Source organism: Ostrea edulis, chromosome 7 (genome assembly GCF_947568905.1).
Source record: "Ostrea edulis chromosome 7, xbOstEdul1.1, whole genome shotgun sequence".
Taxonomy (NCBI): domain Eukaryota; kingdom Metazoa; phylum Mollusca; class Bivalvia; order Ostreida; family Ostreidae; genus Ostrea; species Ostrea edulis.
Window position 1 is genome coordinate 11795316 of NC_079170.1, and position 18680 is coordinate 11813995.

At 33.7% G+C, this 18680-nt stretch overlaps 1 protein-coding gene across 1 annotated transcript; it reads left to right on the forward strand.

Moving 5' to 3' along the window:
- The first annotated feature begins 7488 nt into the window (after positions 1-7488).
- On the forward strand, positions 7489-14780 carry LOC125672675 (uncharacterized). Its single transcript, XM_048908879.2, has 3 exons — positions 7489-7571; positions 10602-10716; positions 11559-14780. The coding sequence occupies exons 1-3, from the start codon at positions 7492-7494 to the stop codon at positions 11889-11891; spliced, it is 528 nt and encodes a 175-aa protein (XP_048764836.1). The 5' UTR covers positions 7489-7491; the 3' UTR covers positions 11892-14780.
- The last annotated feature ends 3900 nt before the right edge of the window (positions 14781-18680 follow it).

Below are 18680 nucleotides of genomic sequence, written 5' to 3' on the forward strand. Positions count from 1 at the left end.
TACATGAAAACTTTCTGACATAGTGCAGATTCAAGTTTGTTCAAATCATGGCCCCCGGGGATAAGATGGGGCCCCAAGGGGGGATCAAAGTTTTACACACAAATATATAGGGACAAAGTTTAAAAATCTTCTTCTCAAGAACCACTAAGCCAGAAAAGCTGAGATTTACATGAAAGCTTCCTCATATAATGCAGATTCAAGTTTGTTCAAATCATGGGCTCCGGGGGTTGGATGGGGCCACAATAGGGGATCAAAGTTTTACATACAAATATATAGGAAAAATCTTCTTCTCAAGAACCACTGAGCCAGAAAAGCTGATTTTTACATGAAAACTTTCTGACATAGTGCAGATTCAAGTTTCTTCAAATTATGGGCTCCGGGGGTAGGATGGGGCCACAAGGGGATCAAAGTTTTACATACAAATATATAGTTAAAATCTTTTTCTCAATAACCACTGAGTCAGAAAAGCTGATATTTACAAGAAAACTTTTTGAAATAGTGCAGATTCAAGTTTGTTCAAATCATGGTCCCCGGGGGGGGGGGGGGGTAGGATGGGGCCACAAGTGGGGGGGTTAAAGTTTTACATACAAATATAGAAAAAAGCTTTAAAAGAACCATTGGGCCAAAGAAGTTGACATTTACATGAAAGCTTTCTGACATAGTGTAGATTCAAGTTTGCAAAGGGTAGTTTGGGCCATAATAGGGACCAAGGTTTTACATGCAAATATATATGGAAAGTCTTCAGATATGGGCCAAGGTGACTAAGGTGAGCGTTGTGGCCCATGTGCCTCTTGTTGGATGTTGAATTGAGAAAAGTTTGTTTATTTTTTTAAATTATAATACACATGTTTACACCACTTCTGGCATATGTAGTTGCACACTATCTTTGAAATTTCTCCCTCATAGCTGATACTATTTTTCACAAGAAGCAATGATGGGGGATTGGAAGAACACTTTCTGGATCCAGCAATGTATCTTTGTTTGTAAGGGTTTTATGTAGTTAAGGAATCCAGTACAGAGATGGTAACTCATATTGATCCTATCAATTCACTGAGATACTAAATGTGTCTAAAACTGAAGCATGGTTTTAAAGAATTTCATCTTTTGAAAGGGCAGTTGGAGTATACGAACGGTTACCAAAAGTGGAATTAATGCTAAGTTCGTTTAAAATACAGTTGTAATAATGAAACTTACCAACAAAGACAATGTTGTTACAAGTTTTGTCAGCTGGAACCAAAACATATTCATCATGTAACCTATCTAATTTTTTTATCACTTCTAGTTTACTAAACACAGAATCATAGGTAGTACGTAATTTTGTTTTAATATGTCTAATGCGGATTTTTAATGTTCCTCTTATACCTTTTATCCTTTCTGACAATGTATCAAGTTCTTTTTCATATTTAGCCCGTCGTCTGGCACACTCTTCGACAAAATTCATAATAGAGATGAAGTAATGTCGCCAATTGAAAGACCGAAGGTCTCTGCATTTAGGACCTTTTTAGAATAAGTGATTTGAGGTCCATATTTTCAACTATGAAAGGTGAAGATAACGAACAGTGATCAATTTCATACCTATATCAACATCTGCAGTAATGACATGTGCAGATGGACTATGGTTGTAAAAAGATGGAGAATAAGAACACGTAGGTGAATTAAATGTATAAGATGGTCTATATCTAGGCACTGCAAATTTTGTTTATGCTGAAAAAGTTTGGATGCAATAGTACAACAATATTTGTAGGAAATACTGGGTGTAGATATGAACTTGGAATGAGTTGGAATACACAACTGAACACTTTCATGACGAAGAATGTTGCTTATGTTGATGGTATCTAGTCCTTTATTTGTAAAATTGAGCTTAAGGAACCGGAGCCATGATTTTGAAGGAATATCATCCATGACCAGTGGTAGCTTAAGGGGACTATGATTGACAACATCCATAGCCATATAGTTCAGTCTATATTCAGTTGTTGAAATATACATAATATAAATCTATAAATATATAGTACTGACGGTGAGTGTTACCGCTCGACAGGGGATGCCTACTCCTTGACACCTAATCCCACTTTTGGTATAATCAGGGATCTGTGCAAGGTGAGGATAATGAACAGTGATCAATCTCATAACTCCTATAAGCAATACAAAATAAATAGTTGGACAAACGCGGACCCCTGGACACATCAGAGGTGGGATCAGGTGCCTAGGAGCAGTAAGCATCCCCTGTTTCCCCAACCTCGCTAATTTGTATTCCTTACAGACGTTATGAGATTGATCATTGTTTGTTAACTTTACTTTTCATACTGAAAAATCAGTTTTCTGTTTGAAAATACAGCAACTGAAATGCATGACCAACAATCGGCATGAAACACGTCAGATAGGATTTGACCCAAACATGGGTTGTAATGGCAAACTAAATCGCTATAACGATAATATAATTTGTGAAATGCTGAATTTATACGAGGAAGTTAAAACCCCTCTAACTTCAACATGTTTGGCACTAGATTCAACGTGAATCCCTACAAATATCGTGCATTAAATTGCTAATGCTTTCAATCCCCAAATTGTTGATACAACTTATCGTTTGATTTATAAAACAATATCAGGCACGGTTAGCAGAAAGTCGACTAAATAGTTCGTCTCCATATTGCGCAAAATTCCAAGGAAGTCTTGAATATACATACAAGTTATTTCAAATGAAGGTAAAAAAAAAATCAATCAGGAAGTCTCATATCCCGACAGTTATTCATTTCAGAATATGAAAGTAAATATGGTCACTAATACCCGAGATTATAAACGTAAGAAAGACAACATATTTGTCGTAAGAAAATCTGTGCTTCCAGATATCCAGGTCAAGAAATTACTTTAATGCTCTATGACAGTCAATGTGATAGTAATATATTTCTGAATTATTGATGCAATATGGATTTTTCTCCACAGTAAATAAATCCTCGTTTACAACAACATTCTTACATGATTGTTAACTAAAAATCGAAACGTTATATATATCAAACGACAGATGGGACTCGTACCGATGGAAGATTTTAATGTTTCTTTTTCTATGAATATTTGTATCAATTTTAAATGTATATGCAATATACATTATCATCTGATAAATATAGATAAAACACACGGCTCACTGTCAACAGTTCTAGTCTTATACGAATCTTCATTTCGCACTACGCATAAAAATATAAGAATCCTTGAAACCATTCACTGCGTGTGGTATTTTGAGGAAGTATTCAGTTGTTAATTATATCTGAAATTTTAAAAAAAAATGTAGAATTTCCATGTATTGTTTTTAACGGAAATAAATGCAATAAATGCCATGCCACACTTCATTTTCCACAGTGGATTTGATTTGGAAAAGACTCAAAGTTAGGTCAGAAACTTAACATTGGTAGAAATGGAACTGTTTCATTGTCATATTATTCCAGGTAAGGTTTAGATAACATATTATAAATATTCATACCAATACCTCTGTTGGTCAATCTGTAATCCAACACATATATAAACACGTGTTTAGATATAGATGAACTATAAAAAGTGCAAGGATGAAAGTCTCATTGCCAAATGAAATAAAATCACTTTGAACAATTTAGATATCATTCCTTTATCGGTAGATTAGTTGGTATATCGGTAAGTTAGTATATAATATGTTACTCCTATTGTCAGACTGATGACTGGTATATCATTTACCTCCTTAGAAAAGTTGGGTTTCAGTAGTAGATGATATTTCAGATCAAAAGATCAAAGGTCGTGAAGGTTTTTACTAAGTGCGTGGCAATAATACTCCTACCTAAAGACCGTTTTGCAGAATGCGCCATAATCAATAGATGAACACGTTTGTGCATGTAGAAGGATATTCATATGTGTAGATGTGTAAAGGTGAAATAGTGTGGACAAACGTCGTCTTTCTATAATTTATCTGAACTCACAAACATGTATGTATATAATCACGAATACCGAAAAACGCCCTACTTTTTTGGATCTAAAAAATGATACAAGACCAGAAAAGAAAAATATGAAAGCACTGAAAAGGCCACGACAATGTTGCTTATTAAAACCTGAAATTTTCGACGCAACCCACGTCTTCATCAAAAGACATATATTGCATAAACAATTATCACGTCTCAGACAAAATTGTTAAAATCTGATTGGTCACATCTTGATCATTATGACACCGTGAAAAAACCGTATCATTCGAGAAAAATTCATATTGACCGAGTAATTCATTGTCGGTTCGACTTGCAGTCGAGACGAAATTGGCGACACGATAAGTTGTATGGTATGTACCCCACATATATACAGTTAGAGGTCTTCGACATGATAAATGCGTTACACAGTTAGTAAGTAACCTGATATGGAAAAATACATGCTGTGAAAACGAAGCCTCACCCGATATGGGTTTTCTCTTTACATCATGTATTTTTCCGTATCAGGTCACTAACTATGTAACTGATAATATCACACAGAACGAAAAAATTAAAAACATCAATAATCTACATTGATCACTGTTCGTTATCTTCGCCTTTCATTGTTAACAAACATGTCACACTGATGTGCTGCATTGAGAAAAATGACTTCGTTATTAGCATGTCTAGAGGCGATGGCGTAAAGGGCTTTTACCAAGATTTTCAGGACGAAATATAATAATTTTTCCAAAATTATAGAAATCAGACAAAATTGGAGAGAGCACTTCCAAAACAACGTGGTTGTGAAATGATCTAGTGGGAAGATAATGCTTTGGAGTGATTATGTCAAACATATTTTGTCACCCGTACCATTGGGGATTTCGATCTCCCCACTATTTTATTTCTGTTGCTTATAACTTTGTTTCCCGTGGGAAATTTGCTTATTTCTTGGAAATGTGTTCCCTTATCTACGATTTCTGGATAATTGTAACAAACTTTTGATAAAGAGAGTTGTAAGTTGTGAATGAAAGAAAGACTCGAGAACATTGAAGTCCTATTTTAGTCATTTGTTATAATTACTCTGGAATAGTTGATATTGTATATGACTAGCTAAAGTTATGAACAATATGAAGGAAAACAAGCGGCTTTCAACTCTACAATTCTATAAATATACAATTAGACAATATACACCACATGTTAATGTAGTGTCTTCAATTTAGAAAATATAGGTAATGACGCCACAGGTACCAGTTTTGCCTACAATTGTAACATTGGACTGTAAAATTGGGTTCAGATAACTCGAGAATAGCGGACTTACATTACTTTTTGTCCCTTTTGCATAAGATAAACTATGGACAATTACAAATAAAGCATAATAGCATTTCCTCGTATTTTGGTAACACAGCATCGGACAACACGATTGACATTATATGCAATACAAAATATGTAAGCATGTCTACTTTGTTACGCCATTGCTGAGAGGAATATGATACAATAGTGTATACATTTTATCAACGTTCAGAACAAAAATACCATGGTATATGGACTTTCTCTCTCCCTCTCTCCCGCCAAATTACAAAATAACAAATAATGGTCAAACAAATTAGAGTGTCCCTAAAATTGTACGTACCTGGTAAAGTTTCACTTTTTCTATCATTTATTTCCTTAAAAATATTTCATGTTGAATTATGTTAATAGGTTGAGAATGATTCATGTTGATTTATAAGCGATATATCCGTTCTGTTTTCATATCATAAGGCGATAATTTAGAACTTGTAGTACCGTTTATGTGTGCTTATTTTTGCTGGATTGATACAGTGTAGAGTTATGAGATTGATCACTGTTCGTTATCTTCACCTTGTATACAAGTGTATTTATCGGTGAATCAAGAGAGCTACATGCTAGTGGCATTGCGATATGGAATATCCATTGATCCACAATTATATAGAAGACGTCCTCAAGTATGTCTGTATCAAATAAGACATAAGTTCAGATGTTGTTAAATTTTAGACAACATATATACAGTAACTGATGTCGTTCGTATCAATAAACCAAGTGCATATTCTATTGAAACAATGGTAATATATTCAACCGAGCTATTTATTTTCTATAGTTCGCACAATCTGTATGGTCTTGATCATGGAAGTATCAATAGTCCATAGTTCAGAGTCTATGGCACACTTGTCAACTGTAGGAAATTATAGGTAAGTTAAATAATTATGCCTCGGTTTCTTATTTTCACTTTCCATTCATCAGTTATATTCAGCTGAAACCAGTGAACATGTTCTTTATTATTGATTATAAAGAAGAGGTTTAGTATTTCTATGTTTCATTTTACATAACTATGGGCAGTTTCGAATATTTCAAATGAAATTACAAGGAAGAAACAATCACCATATTCACGACTAGATTATGTTTGGTTATGTGTTAAAGAAAATAATCCAAATCAAAAGTCGGAATTAAAGAAAAAATTCAAACCATTGACTTTAATCTCGACTGATTCTCTTTACAAATTTGTAGCTTTCAATATTGCCAGAGAGTGAACTTCACAGCGGACAATGGGGACTGTGGCGGCTTATTTGGTGTGTAAAACGATTACATTAAATCTTTTTTTTTAAATTACATTTCTTTAAAGTTCAGCTAACATTAAATAGGAAATTCGAGTTATCACAAGCACCTCGCGATAACGTGATGTTAACGTAGCACACTTACAATGCAAGTTATCTTGTGTCAGACTTACAGTGGGGTAGTTTTGACGCGGATTACGTATCAATTTTATTCTGCTGTATAATTAGATTTACCTACCTATGTACTTACCTGTCTACTTATGGTGATAGAAAAAAAAATAAACGATTGAAATGATTACGATTAAGACAGTGATATTCCATATATCAAAGTGTTAATGTGTTACGATTATGTAGAGATGAGCTCAAAAGAACTTTATATAAATAAATTGAGTGTCAAGGAATATTGGAATGTAATTAATCAAACGATATATAATTCCAGCTAATGAATCACGAATCATGGACACCTGCCGAAAGGAAAATTACAGTAGCAGTTGTAATGTTTATACCAGCCCAGAAGATGACAGTATATTTTTTTGTATGAAAAGTGGAGGAAGTTCACAATGTATTAACATTCGTTGTAATTCAACAATTGAAAGACAGGTGGATTTCAATCCAATGGAAATAATTTACACCGATACATTAAGTCCATCCTGTGTGTATAAGTACGCTACGATGGAACCCAAGGAATGCGTCACCAACTCGAGTGATGAGGGTAATACTCTTTTTGAAATTATGTGCGTACAAGTTTATCATAGCTGTATAGTAACTCGAAAATACCATGTTAAGTAGATAGTAACAATATCAATATTTTTTTCAAAAATTAAATAATTTATAACATTTAACAAGATTAAGATTCAAACGAATAATAAAAATGACTTCCGTTGGAAATCAGATATATTCAACATTATAGATATCAGCCTGCTGTTCGTATCAATATTATTCTTCAATATATAGAAATGGGTGGAAATACTGAAAGAAGGCATACAAATTTAAGTGGAAATGGATGGACTATGTTATTAGCAGCTTTCCTGACCGGAGTAATGATTTCCAGCATAATTTTCTTTTTGAGAGATTGGATTCGCAAACTCTGGTAACTTTTTAGAATGAATATTGTAAAAGGTATGCTCTGTTTTTAGAAATTAGATATATTCTTTCCGATAAGATTCACGAAGAAAGAAAACCAATGTGATTATACACCACATAAGCAAACTAGAAAGATCAAATTGACTGCAATTTTACAAAATCGAATGGGAGTCAAGATATCTGCAAAGAACGCGGTGGTTCTTCCAATTGTTCAATAAGACGGTGATTATTCTGTTCAAGATAACAACCTCCTGATGACGTTGCCATCGGTTAAACTTTTCGATATTTATCTGTGATGACGTCCATTGTGTAGCATATGTTGACTAGGAACACTGTCTCTTATCTCTCCCTGCTATATTTCATATTCTATCGATTTAGCCATAATGTTTTTAAATGAATTTTGATATTCCGTTGCAAGACAAATATGTTTACTACTTTATCCTGAGAGGAGATGCTCCAAATATGGTTCCATCAAAGGTTCATTAGAGGTAGGTATACGCCTAGTGCACAGAGTGAGCAGTAATGTCAGTTCTGTATCTATCCTGATCAGCATTTGTAGTTCGGCCATTCAATACGAGTCACCACCTCCGGAGGTTATGGATATTTACTGGTGCAGAGGCATGAATCAACACTCTCTTTAAAGATCTGAACATTTCTGACTTACTCCACCTCTTCTTAAACTTGAACTACTTACTACTGGTGTATTTTTTCAATTGTATGTGAAAATTAAGCAGTATATTAAGAAAACGAACAACACAAAACCATCAAGACTTTAGCATCTCCTATCCACCAAAAGTGCAAATATGATCATGAGAGTTGTTAAGGCATTCGTGATTCATGATTGTCATCAAGACTAGTATCTAATAGCTGTATATCCCATTTGGACATGTTTTATATGTGTAAGAAATCAAACATTTTGTACCCTTCGTTTTTTTAAATCTACTCCTTACTTTTCACATACGACACAATCATTTTTTTATAGCTTCTTAGTTCAAATTTGCTGGAATACTTGTCCTAGGAGTTTAAGTGCATGAAAATCACCCCCACACTCATATTTGCAGACCGTTTTGTCTATCTTTTTTTTGTCTTATCCAATAATCCGATAATTGTGCACTACTATCGTTTTGCATTATGCCAGCTATTAATATTTTTGTATTTTTTATTTGTTTGACGTGAAGCCATTGTATCTGTTTAACGGTTCTCAATGTGGTTGGGAACTTAAAAAAGGAAATTATATTCTTTCACCTTATTTCAAACTTAAACATTGATCAAATGGTTAGAAACATGCTGTCATGAAAGGCAAATATAACGAACAGTGATCAATCTCGCCCTCGATATCACACGGCTTCTCATCTCTGTCGGCGCGGGTTCGAGTCCCGCTCGCGCCGACAAGTGCAAAAGTTTCCCAGTTTACTTTCGGAAGGTCGATGGTCTCTTCCCAGGCGCATTGTATCTGGTTTCTATCTTCCACAAATAAAAACTGAGTGTTACCATATAACTGCAAAATTGTTGAGTGTGGCGGAAGACATCAATCAATCATAACTCCATGAGCAATACAAAATAGAGAGTTGGGCAAACACCAGACCCTGGATATACCAGAGGTGGAATCAAGTGCCTAGGAAGACTAAACATCACCTGTCGACCGGCCACACCTGCCGTTAGCCCCTATATCTTAGATCAAACAAAAACGAAATTAATGAAATGAGATTAAAAACAAAATAGTGAATACTATTTCAAGTGTTCAGACATAGCAAGAATGTCAAGTTACACTACCAATGAAAGTATGTCATGTGGTGGTGAACATCCATAAATTCTCAGAGGTGTCCCAATGTGACAGAGTCATTGCTATTTCCGATATTAGATATCCGTAAACCGTTCATTGAGATTCCCTTCTATTTGAAGTCATATGTAAGCTATATATTTCTACTATATGTATTTTCAACATTTATTTTCAATCATATTTCGATTCGATACACTTGTATACCAGTGCATTTGAAATAAAACACACCACGGAGTCTTCAACAATAACAAATAAAGACAATGAACGTTGATCAAAGTTAAAGTTATAATGTACCAATTCTGATGCACCAGATACACATTTCGACAAATAATGTTTCTTCAGCGATGCTCAAGCCGAAATTGTGGAAATTCGAAATAACAATACACTTGTAAGAGCTAAAAGATAAACTGGAGTGTCAAAAAACTGGTGACAAATTTGTCCAAGGATAAGAGCTATGCATGAGGGAGATAATCCTTAATTTTGAAATTAATTTAAAAATTTTATTCCAGCAATTAAATACACATTCGTATGTTTAAGCTAGTAAAGAGGTACTTAGCTACTAGGATGTAGAGACCCTCGGGGACTCTCATAAATTGTATGAAGAATATACAAATAAGAGAAGGGAAATCACGACCCTTGACATACCAGAGGACCAAATTCGTTTTAAAATCGAGGCAAAATCCAAACAGATTAGGTTTAAGTTAGGATTTTACAAATGCTATGGTCGTTTTAATTTTCGAATACAATATTTCATTTGGTCAATTGCTATCTGACATGTTTAATAACAATCGGAAGGTCGTTCTTCAAATACCGATTTTGTTCACGGTGAATGTGACCTGTCAACAGAGGATGCTTTCTCCACCAAGACACCTTATTGCACCTCTGTCGTTTCTGCTTCTCTAAATTATATATTGTTTGTATTTACAATATTGATGTGACCGGTCTACAGGGGTTGTTTACTACTCCTAGGCACCAGATCCCACATCTGGTGCGTCCAGGGGTCCGTGTTTGCCCAGCTATCTATCTTGTATTGCTTATAGGAGTTATGAGATTGATCACTGCTCGTTATCTTCACCTTTGATTTATCTCTTTTTGTAATGTTCATATGTTCCACACAATCAGATGATAAGTGAATCCCTGGGCTAACTATTTTCTTTTTTGCATTTATGAGATTGGTCTCTCTTTGTAATAGTCATATCTTATGCACAATCAGACACTATGTTAATGCATGACCGAATTAGTTTATTTTAATCACAGGAACGCCAGACACTCTATAACGTCTATATCTGTGCAGACTGAGGACTCCCACGTTACCGATGCGGAGTATCTAAATGCAGTTTATACCGACATTTCGAATTTGCAAGAGGAAGAGGTAAATTCCAATACAATTAAAAACATATAACTGAAATACCCGCAGCGAGTACAATAAAAATCTTGCAATTAAATATCAATGCTGTTATGGAAATCAACTAAATTTTCTTCAATGATTAAAATTCGTTTAGCCCACCATTTATTTCTTCAAGCTTTATTGCAAGACTATTTGACAAACATCAGTTTATGTTTCTTGACTTTAAAATACTTGTAGTCAAAGAAAAAATAACGGAGTTAGAGACTTTATAGCCAATTTGCTCTTTAACGACATATATAGAACCAGGTGTTCTGTTCACCGCTACTTCGTCATACAGGTACACAGTGACAGATATGTATGCATTACATTTTAGGAAGAATCCGAACATCTAAGTTTTTTGGATGTTTTAACAAACACTAGTGCACTTCATAAATTTACATGATCAGGATGTAATACATATAATGGATCGAAACATTACCTTGTTCCATACCACATCTATTATCATTCCTCCACCAATATTAAAGCCCCTTGTTAAAATAAATGTAGAATAGGAAGAGTGTCTATCATACAGTATATAAGTACGTCTTCCTCTATAGTTTGATTTAACTCTTTGATAACCAAAGCGCCCGATTCCTGAACAAAAACATTACCAAATCTGATTTGTGGTCATTATTTTGAGTTCATATATATAGTGTTAAATGGTAATCTGAAGATATGTATTAGTATTTTTTTTAAATGATATTAACTCTCAAGATACTATATTTAAAATGTAAGGTATTGTTCACGTTTATTGAATATTTTACTGCGGTTTTCTTTTTAATGATGTTAAGCTTTTCAAGTTTGGTCTTCTTTATCTTTAATTTCAGCCCAGCAATCTTGATACCTCAACCAATTCAAACACTCCTGACCCAGGGATGTATTCTGGTATCGATCCGATTATACCCGATGTACATAATTATTCAAGACCCGAGGATGAACAGCAGAGTGATACTTACAACTTTTTGGAAGGATCAGAAGAGCGAATGCTGAGGATGGGGAGAACAAAAAATATGCAAAATGAAAAGACCGCAAACGATACGTTATTGACATTGGATGAACAGTCACCCCTGGATGAAAATCAAAGCGAAGACATGCAACAATTATACTTCAGTTTAAAGAACATAGAAGATGCCACGTTATTCGACGAAACGTCTTGTTAAATGATTACATTTGGATTGGGACAATAATTCATTTCCTTAAAATGAATTTGAGGTGTTTGAAACAATGTATACGTTTTTCTGATGATATGTAACATTAGGTCAAATGCTGTCTGGCGTGTTTCATACGGATTGTTAAGCCGTTCTTGGCACACTGATTTTGACTGCGGATAACTCCGTTTATCTGATCAGGATATAGGGCTCACGGCGGGTGTGACCGGTCAACAGGGGGTGCTTACTCCTCCTTGGCACCTGGTCCCACCTCTGGTGTGTTCAGGGGTCCGTGTTTGCCCAACTATCTATTTTGTATTGCTTGTAGGAGTTATGAGATTGATCACTGTTCGTTATTTTCACCTTGCATGTAGAGATGTTTTTTTCTTTGTTTATTTGTTGACGTCTTTTGAATATTTTATTTACTCGTAAGACGTTAATAGTTACAGGTGTAGTGCTACAAATGTAGACGTGTGGAGAATGACTAGGATGGTAACAATGGTGATTTGGTATATTATAGGGTTCAAGGCGGGTGTAACCAGTCGACAGGGGATGCCTACTCCTCCTAGACACCTGATCCCATGTCTAGTGTGTCCAGGGGTCCGAGTTTGTCCAACTATCTATTGTGTATTGCTTGTAGGAGTTATGAAATTGATTACTGTTCGTTATCTTCACCTTTCATCAACACTACATAGAACCTTAGTTTTGATGTATGGTCCGATAGACCCACGACTCGAGCTCTCACGTCTAAATGCCGAGTGTTTCCCGAAGAGGTAATTACTGCCAAAGACAACTCGGTCCCAAAGCAAACCCACTAACAGTTTACCCATTATTTAAACATGTACTAAAGTTTCTTGACAATCCTGATTTATAAAACATGCCAAATTCTGATCAAAAAGTGCTGCAATATCAGTCTCTTAATTTTATTTAATGATGGCATCGTTATGGAAATATTATTATAAAATTTGCATATAGAAAACAGTTGAAAATGGTTATTTCCTGACTTAAACCTCTTTTTGAGAATCGTTGCATCAAAACAGCCTAACAATCGGTATGAAACATGTCAGACAGCATTTGAGCCAATGAAAGCGTTGGCAAATTGGATCATTTAACAAAGATAAAATTTCCACATTGGCACCTGATCCCACAACTGGTATGTCTAGCGGTCCGTTGTTTTTTTTTTTTTCAACTTCGTATTTTGTATTCTTTATAGGAGCTATGAGATTGGTCAACGTTTATTATCTTCACCTTTCACCTTAGCCTTGCTTACTGTTCTTGTTTTACATAATTATTTTGACTATGGATTATTCCGTTTACCGGGTTAAGATATATGACTCAAGACGAATGTGACTGGTTATCAGATAATGTTTAATCGTTCTAGGAACGTGGTTACTGATCATATAACGGAGTAGTCCACAGTCAAAATCAGCACGAATTAACGGTGAAATAAATGGGATGAAACATGTTAGGCAACACTTACCCAACATCACGCTTAATAAGGAAACTAGACCACAACAATAGTCACAGAACTTCCGGAATGTTAACTTTAAATAATGATGTCAAAAATTCTGCACCATCTATCTACCTGTAAGAATGACCAGGCGCAGAAATAGATCCAATCAGTCAGATGATACAAATGCCATGGATAATGAAACATTGTTATACAAAAACGTAAACTGACGATGGAGAAGTTAAAGTAATCAAGGTGAATTGCTAGCCTCTCACGAATGTTCATGTTTTTACTGTACATGTTAAATGAATATTTAAAAATGAAGCAAATATGGAAGAGCATGCAGTGTCACCTATCTCGAGTTTATTAGGGCACATCGAATCGAAAAAAAAAACAGCTCTGCTTCACAGTAATACAAAAATAGGTCAGCTAAGAAAGGTACACAATTAGTGTCACTGGAATTTCCAACAGATTTTTCGAAGACCTTATCAACATGGATTACGTATATTTTATGAATGGAAAACTCCGACATACTCAATATTAATACCAGGGTATCCGTATTCATGTGTAGAATGTGTCACAAAATAATTTCTTTTTTTGGATGACCGATCACTTGATACAAATGTTTCCGATTACCATTTTATTGCAGAAACTGCTATTTATGCTGCAAAACTCATGCTCGCTAATAGATTGTTAGATCTTTTAATGTTTTATCATTTACGAATCTTCATTGTGATCACTAATTCATTTTTGCCACCTTTTTAGCCAAAGTCTTTTGATAACATTGCAAAAAAAAAAAAAAAAAGATTGATATCTTCAAAAGAAATAGCTATTTGTATAAATGTTCCAAATACTTGTACAAAATTAAAAAGGCATATATATATAAATTGAAGAATGCCGTTTTCTTAAGAAACATTTTGATTATTCTTTTTCGGACACCAATGTGCTCTATATCTTTTTAATATCAATCATCGAATCTACAAATACACACTATTCTTGGATGCACTGCTATCTGAAATGTTACATACCAGTTGTTAAGTCAATCTTTACAAACTGAGTTTGATTTAGGATAACTACATTTACCTGATCATAATATAGGATACAAGGTGGATGTGACTGGTCAACAAGAGATGCTTATTTCTCCCAGGAACCTGATCCCACCTCTAGGGTTTCCAGGGGTTTGTGTTGTCCCTGTTCGCAATTATATAGTATCTATTAGATTGACAATTATATGTTACCTTGTCTTTTTAATCACAAATAATTATCTTTTTTCACCATATAAAGACATTACGGAGTTTGTTCAGAGACTGGTTGAAATATTTGAAAACCAGTATACCTTCTTATATCTAACCTTCTATGAACTATCCTATATTAACACTTAAGTTTGTGTCGCTGAATTTCCCCATATAATGTAAAGAGTTCAGAATTGTTATAAAAGAGAGAAAACAATCCTTTCGAATTAGCCATTCATTGATTGAAGAGAGGAGATGTCTTTATTATAATTTTACAATGATTTAGACCTAATTATGGACAGCCTACACTTTTGTTCTCATAACTAATGGCGAGAAAATACGGATTTACAACAACAAAACATACTTCAGCTCCTGATATTAATGGAGCACAACACATAGATATGCACATATGTATCAAACTTTACATGAAGTACATCTGCATGAAGAAGTTTATAATTTTCCTTCGTAATGTTACATTGTAAAAATTACATTTTGTATACTAGCTTACAATTTATTATAATATTTTGTTAAAACATTAAGATTTCTCATCGTCGGAAACGGATTTTCACATTCAAAACAGAAAATATTTCGTTGACATCCAAAACTTTATTAAGAATTTTTAAAGTTCGAAGTCACTGCATGGTGTAGAGACACTGTTACTTTAAATCGAACCCTAATTTGCATCTTAATTATAAATGTTTTTTATTCGTAGCTTACAGAAAAAAATATATATTCAAGAGATTTATGAGACAAGGTGGTGTGGCCAATCAACTGGGGATGATTACTCCTCCACGGTAACTGATCTCACCGAATGTGTCTTTAGGTTCTGACCGTTTAATTTTGTAAAAGTATTTTCTGTGGGATTTATTGAGATTTATCACCAATCGTTATCTCACATTTTCATACATATGATAACAGTGTGAATATATATATATATATATATTAAAAGAAATAGAATAAACAGTACACAAAGTTAAAAATTTAACGCAAGCGCTTTCATTTTATAATCCTCAGGCGTTACATTTTAAAATAGTTTACATAACGACGTCATAAACGAATGAAGGGAAAAGGTTTTTACGTTAAGTTTTTACTGTGTGACCACGGACAATTCAGTGTAATTCCGTTTTATAAACTGTATACAGCAAATACTATTTCCCGACGAGAAAAAGAAAGACACTTTATTAAGACTTTAAAACTGGCTCTCAATAGCTTACTGTGAAATATGTTTACTGTTATTATCTATGACGTCATAATATGTTTAACGTAAAAACCTTTTCCCTTCATTCGTTTATGACGTAGTTATGTACGTGAAATGTTAGGACGCCTTTATGACGTCAGACCATTTCAAAACTATTTTAAAATGTAACGCCTGAGGATTATAAAATGAAAGCGCTTGCGTTAAATTTTTAACTTTGTGTAGTACTGTTTATTCTATTTCTTTTAATATTTTATACCGGACACAGTGATTTTTTTAAAAAAAACTATTTGGATGTATATATATATATATATATATATATATATATATATATATATATATATATATATATTAAAAGAAAGTGATTTTTTTAAAAAGAGAATTTGGATATATATATATATATATATATATATATATATATATATATATATATATATATATATCAGGATATTACACTTTACATTCATTGCACAAATATCCTTTTAATGTTTAATGGAAATAAGGTAATAGGAACACACTTGCATAAAAAAAGCACAAACTAATTTTCTCACGCCTTTTGAGTGGCCTTACGTGATTTTGGTGGGGGGAAATTAAGGCAAAGTACGGGAATTAGAATTGCGCTTTTAGGACCGGCTGGTTAATGGCACATCAAACTGAGTTAATGTTATGAATTATGGATTGTTGAATGGGGCAGGAAATAATGTATTGTATTTGAATATTTCTAAAATATCTTTCACTCTACTATAGTCATAAAGTTGATTACATCTCGATCACAGCACACATCTAATGATGACTTTGATAATTCCTGTATACAATCATAATATTTATAGAAGTTATATAATTGGTCATTGTTCATTATATTCACCTTTCAATATATATTTAAGTCGTACCTAACAAAGAATACCTTTAGATCTTAAGAGCTATTTTCTGATTCCATGCAAACTACATACATGTACAATATCACATGACCTGTCATTGGGTCAAGTGCCATCTCAATTGTTTCATGTCAGTTACTGTACCGTTCTCTATACACTGATTTTGAATGCGGATTACTCCGTAAGCCTAAATGAAATAGAGGCTTTACGATAGGTGAGACCGGTCGACAGGAGATGCTTATTCGCCCTAGGCACTTGATCCCACTTCTGGTACATTTTTGACCAGGGGTCCATGTTTGCCAAACGTTTAATCTTGTATTCCTTATAGGAGTGATGAAATTGATCACTTTTTGTTATCTTCATCTCTTCATGCATAAAACCCAGATGATACAACATATGCAAAACAGTACTTTTATAATATTAGTTGTTATATCGTCATATATTGATTCAATATAATGTTATGTACATTGCGTATTGTAAGAGATACTTTAAGTTGACTCGTGGTCAACGACAGATATCTAACCAGTGAGTATCATGGATTATTTTAAAATACAGCTTCTCATACCAAATCTATGTGATTTTTTTGGGATAATATTATAGGATTAAAGATCTTTCTTGACGATGCTGTAAACTTTTTTTTACTCTAAAATACTGATTGAAAGCGTTAAGCACTTTATTTTTAAAGTATAATTGACGAAACAATGATGGATAATTATAATTCCAATTCGTTCACATATCAAATATTTTAAGAAAAAGTGGAATAGCATGTTCTATCGTATGTATGAAAGGTGAAGATAACGAACAGTGACTAATCTCACAACTCTCACAAGCAATACATCGCATTTTTGAAGTTAGTGAGGTGTCAATTCTTGTTCAGTTTTATTTGTGTCCATTCAATACACTTGCAATAGGTAACATTGGAATCATATGCATGAGAAACTCTAGTATGGATAGTTCCCCCTTACAATTTGAAAGTGACAAGAAAGTACTGCACCAACTGCTAATATTTAAATTGTTCGAAAACAGTGATGTGAATTTTGAAGTTTTCAAGATTCTCATCTGAAAGATGTTAACGCAATGCATATGTTGTTGATTTTTTGGTAAAAGCACACTTCACATAAATGACAAAGAGAGAATTATTATCAGTATAGTTTTCAAGGTCAGAATCAGAAAGAAATTGGAAATGTTTTTTAAACATCATTAACGAAGAACTGATATTTTGAAATTCAGCATTGCTTTATTAATGATATATTTCAAATTAAAGTAATAATTACATAACAAAAGCTATTACCACATTTCGATCAAAAACATGTATTGAAGAACCTAGATTAAAAATAAATGTGTAGATGATAACTCTTTATTATTCAGAAATTTTCGCTTTCATATACATACTACTACTTGATTATCTGGAATTCGGATGAGGCATACATGTAGATGCATCTATTGTTTTAATATCGTTACAACTATAAAACATGTTTTAATACTTAGAATTCAATGAATGTTAATTACATTGTGTGACTTACCTAGTACTGATAAACTTATTTATTTCTACAACTATAGTTATATGAAATGGGAGTGGAGTCGTGTTGCAAATAGATTGATTTGAATGTGCAGATTGTATAAGATGAATGATGGAATGATATTTCAATTGATTACTTAAATTTTCGATCTGTAACGTTCGGAATAAGTGTCTGTTCACGTTCTGACTCTGGAAACACGCTCTGCGTGTGAAATCATAAGATACCTTTGAAAAACCACTTGAGCATAACGTATAGGTGATGCTATCGTTCATATACTTGCAATCCGTGTCCTGTCGTGACCTACGTGATATTCCATCCATTGTTTGTACTTTCAATACCAGTACTCTGTATACACAGTAATAGACAGTTCTAAGCTAATTTTGTAAGTCTGCAGCAATTATTCATTTATTGAATTTTAGATCATTCTTCAAATATGAACTAATCCTAGTTTTCCTGTAAAATGATATTCGGAGAAGATGTAAATATCTTGAAGCATGTGACAGGAACAAGCAATTTACTACCCACAAAT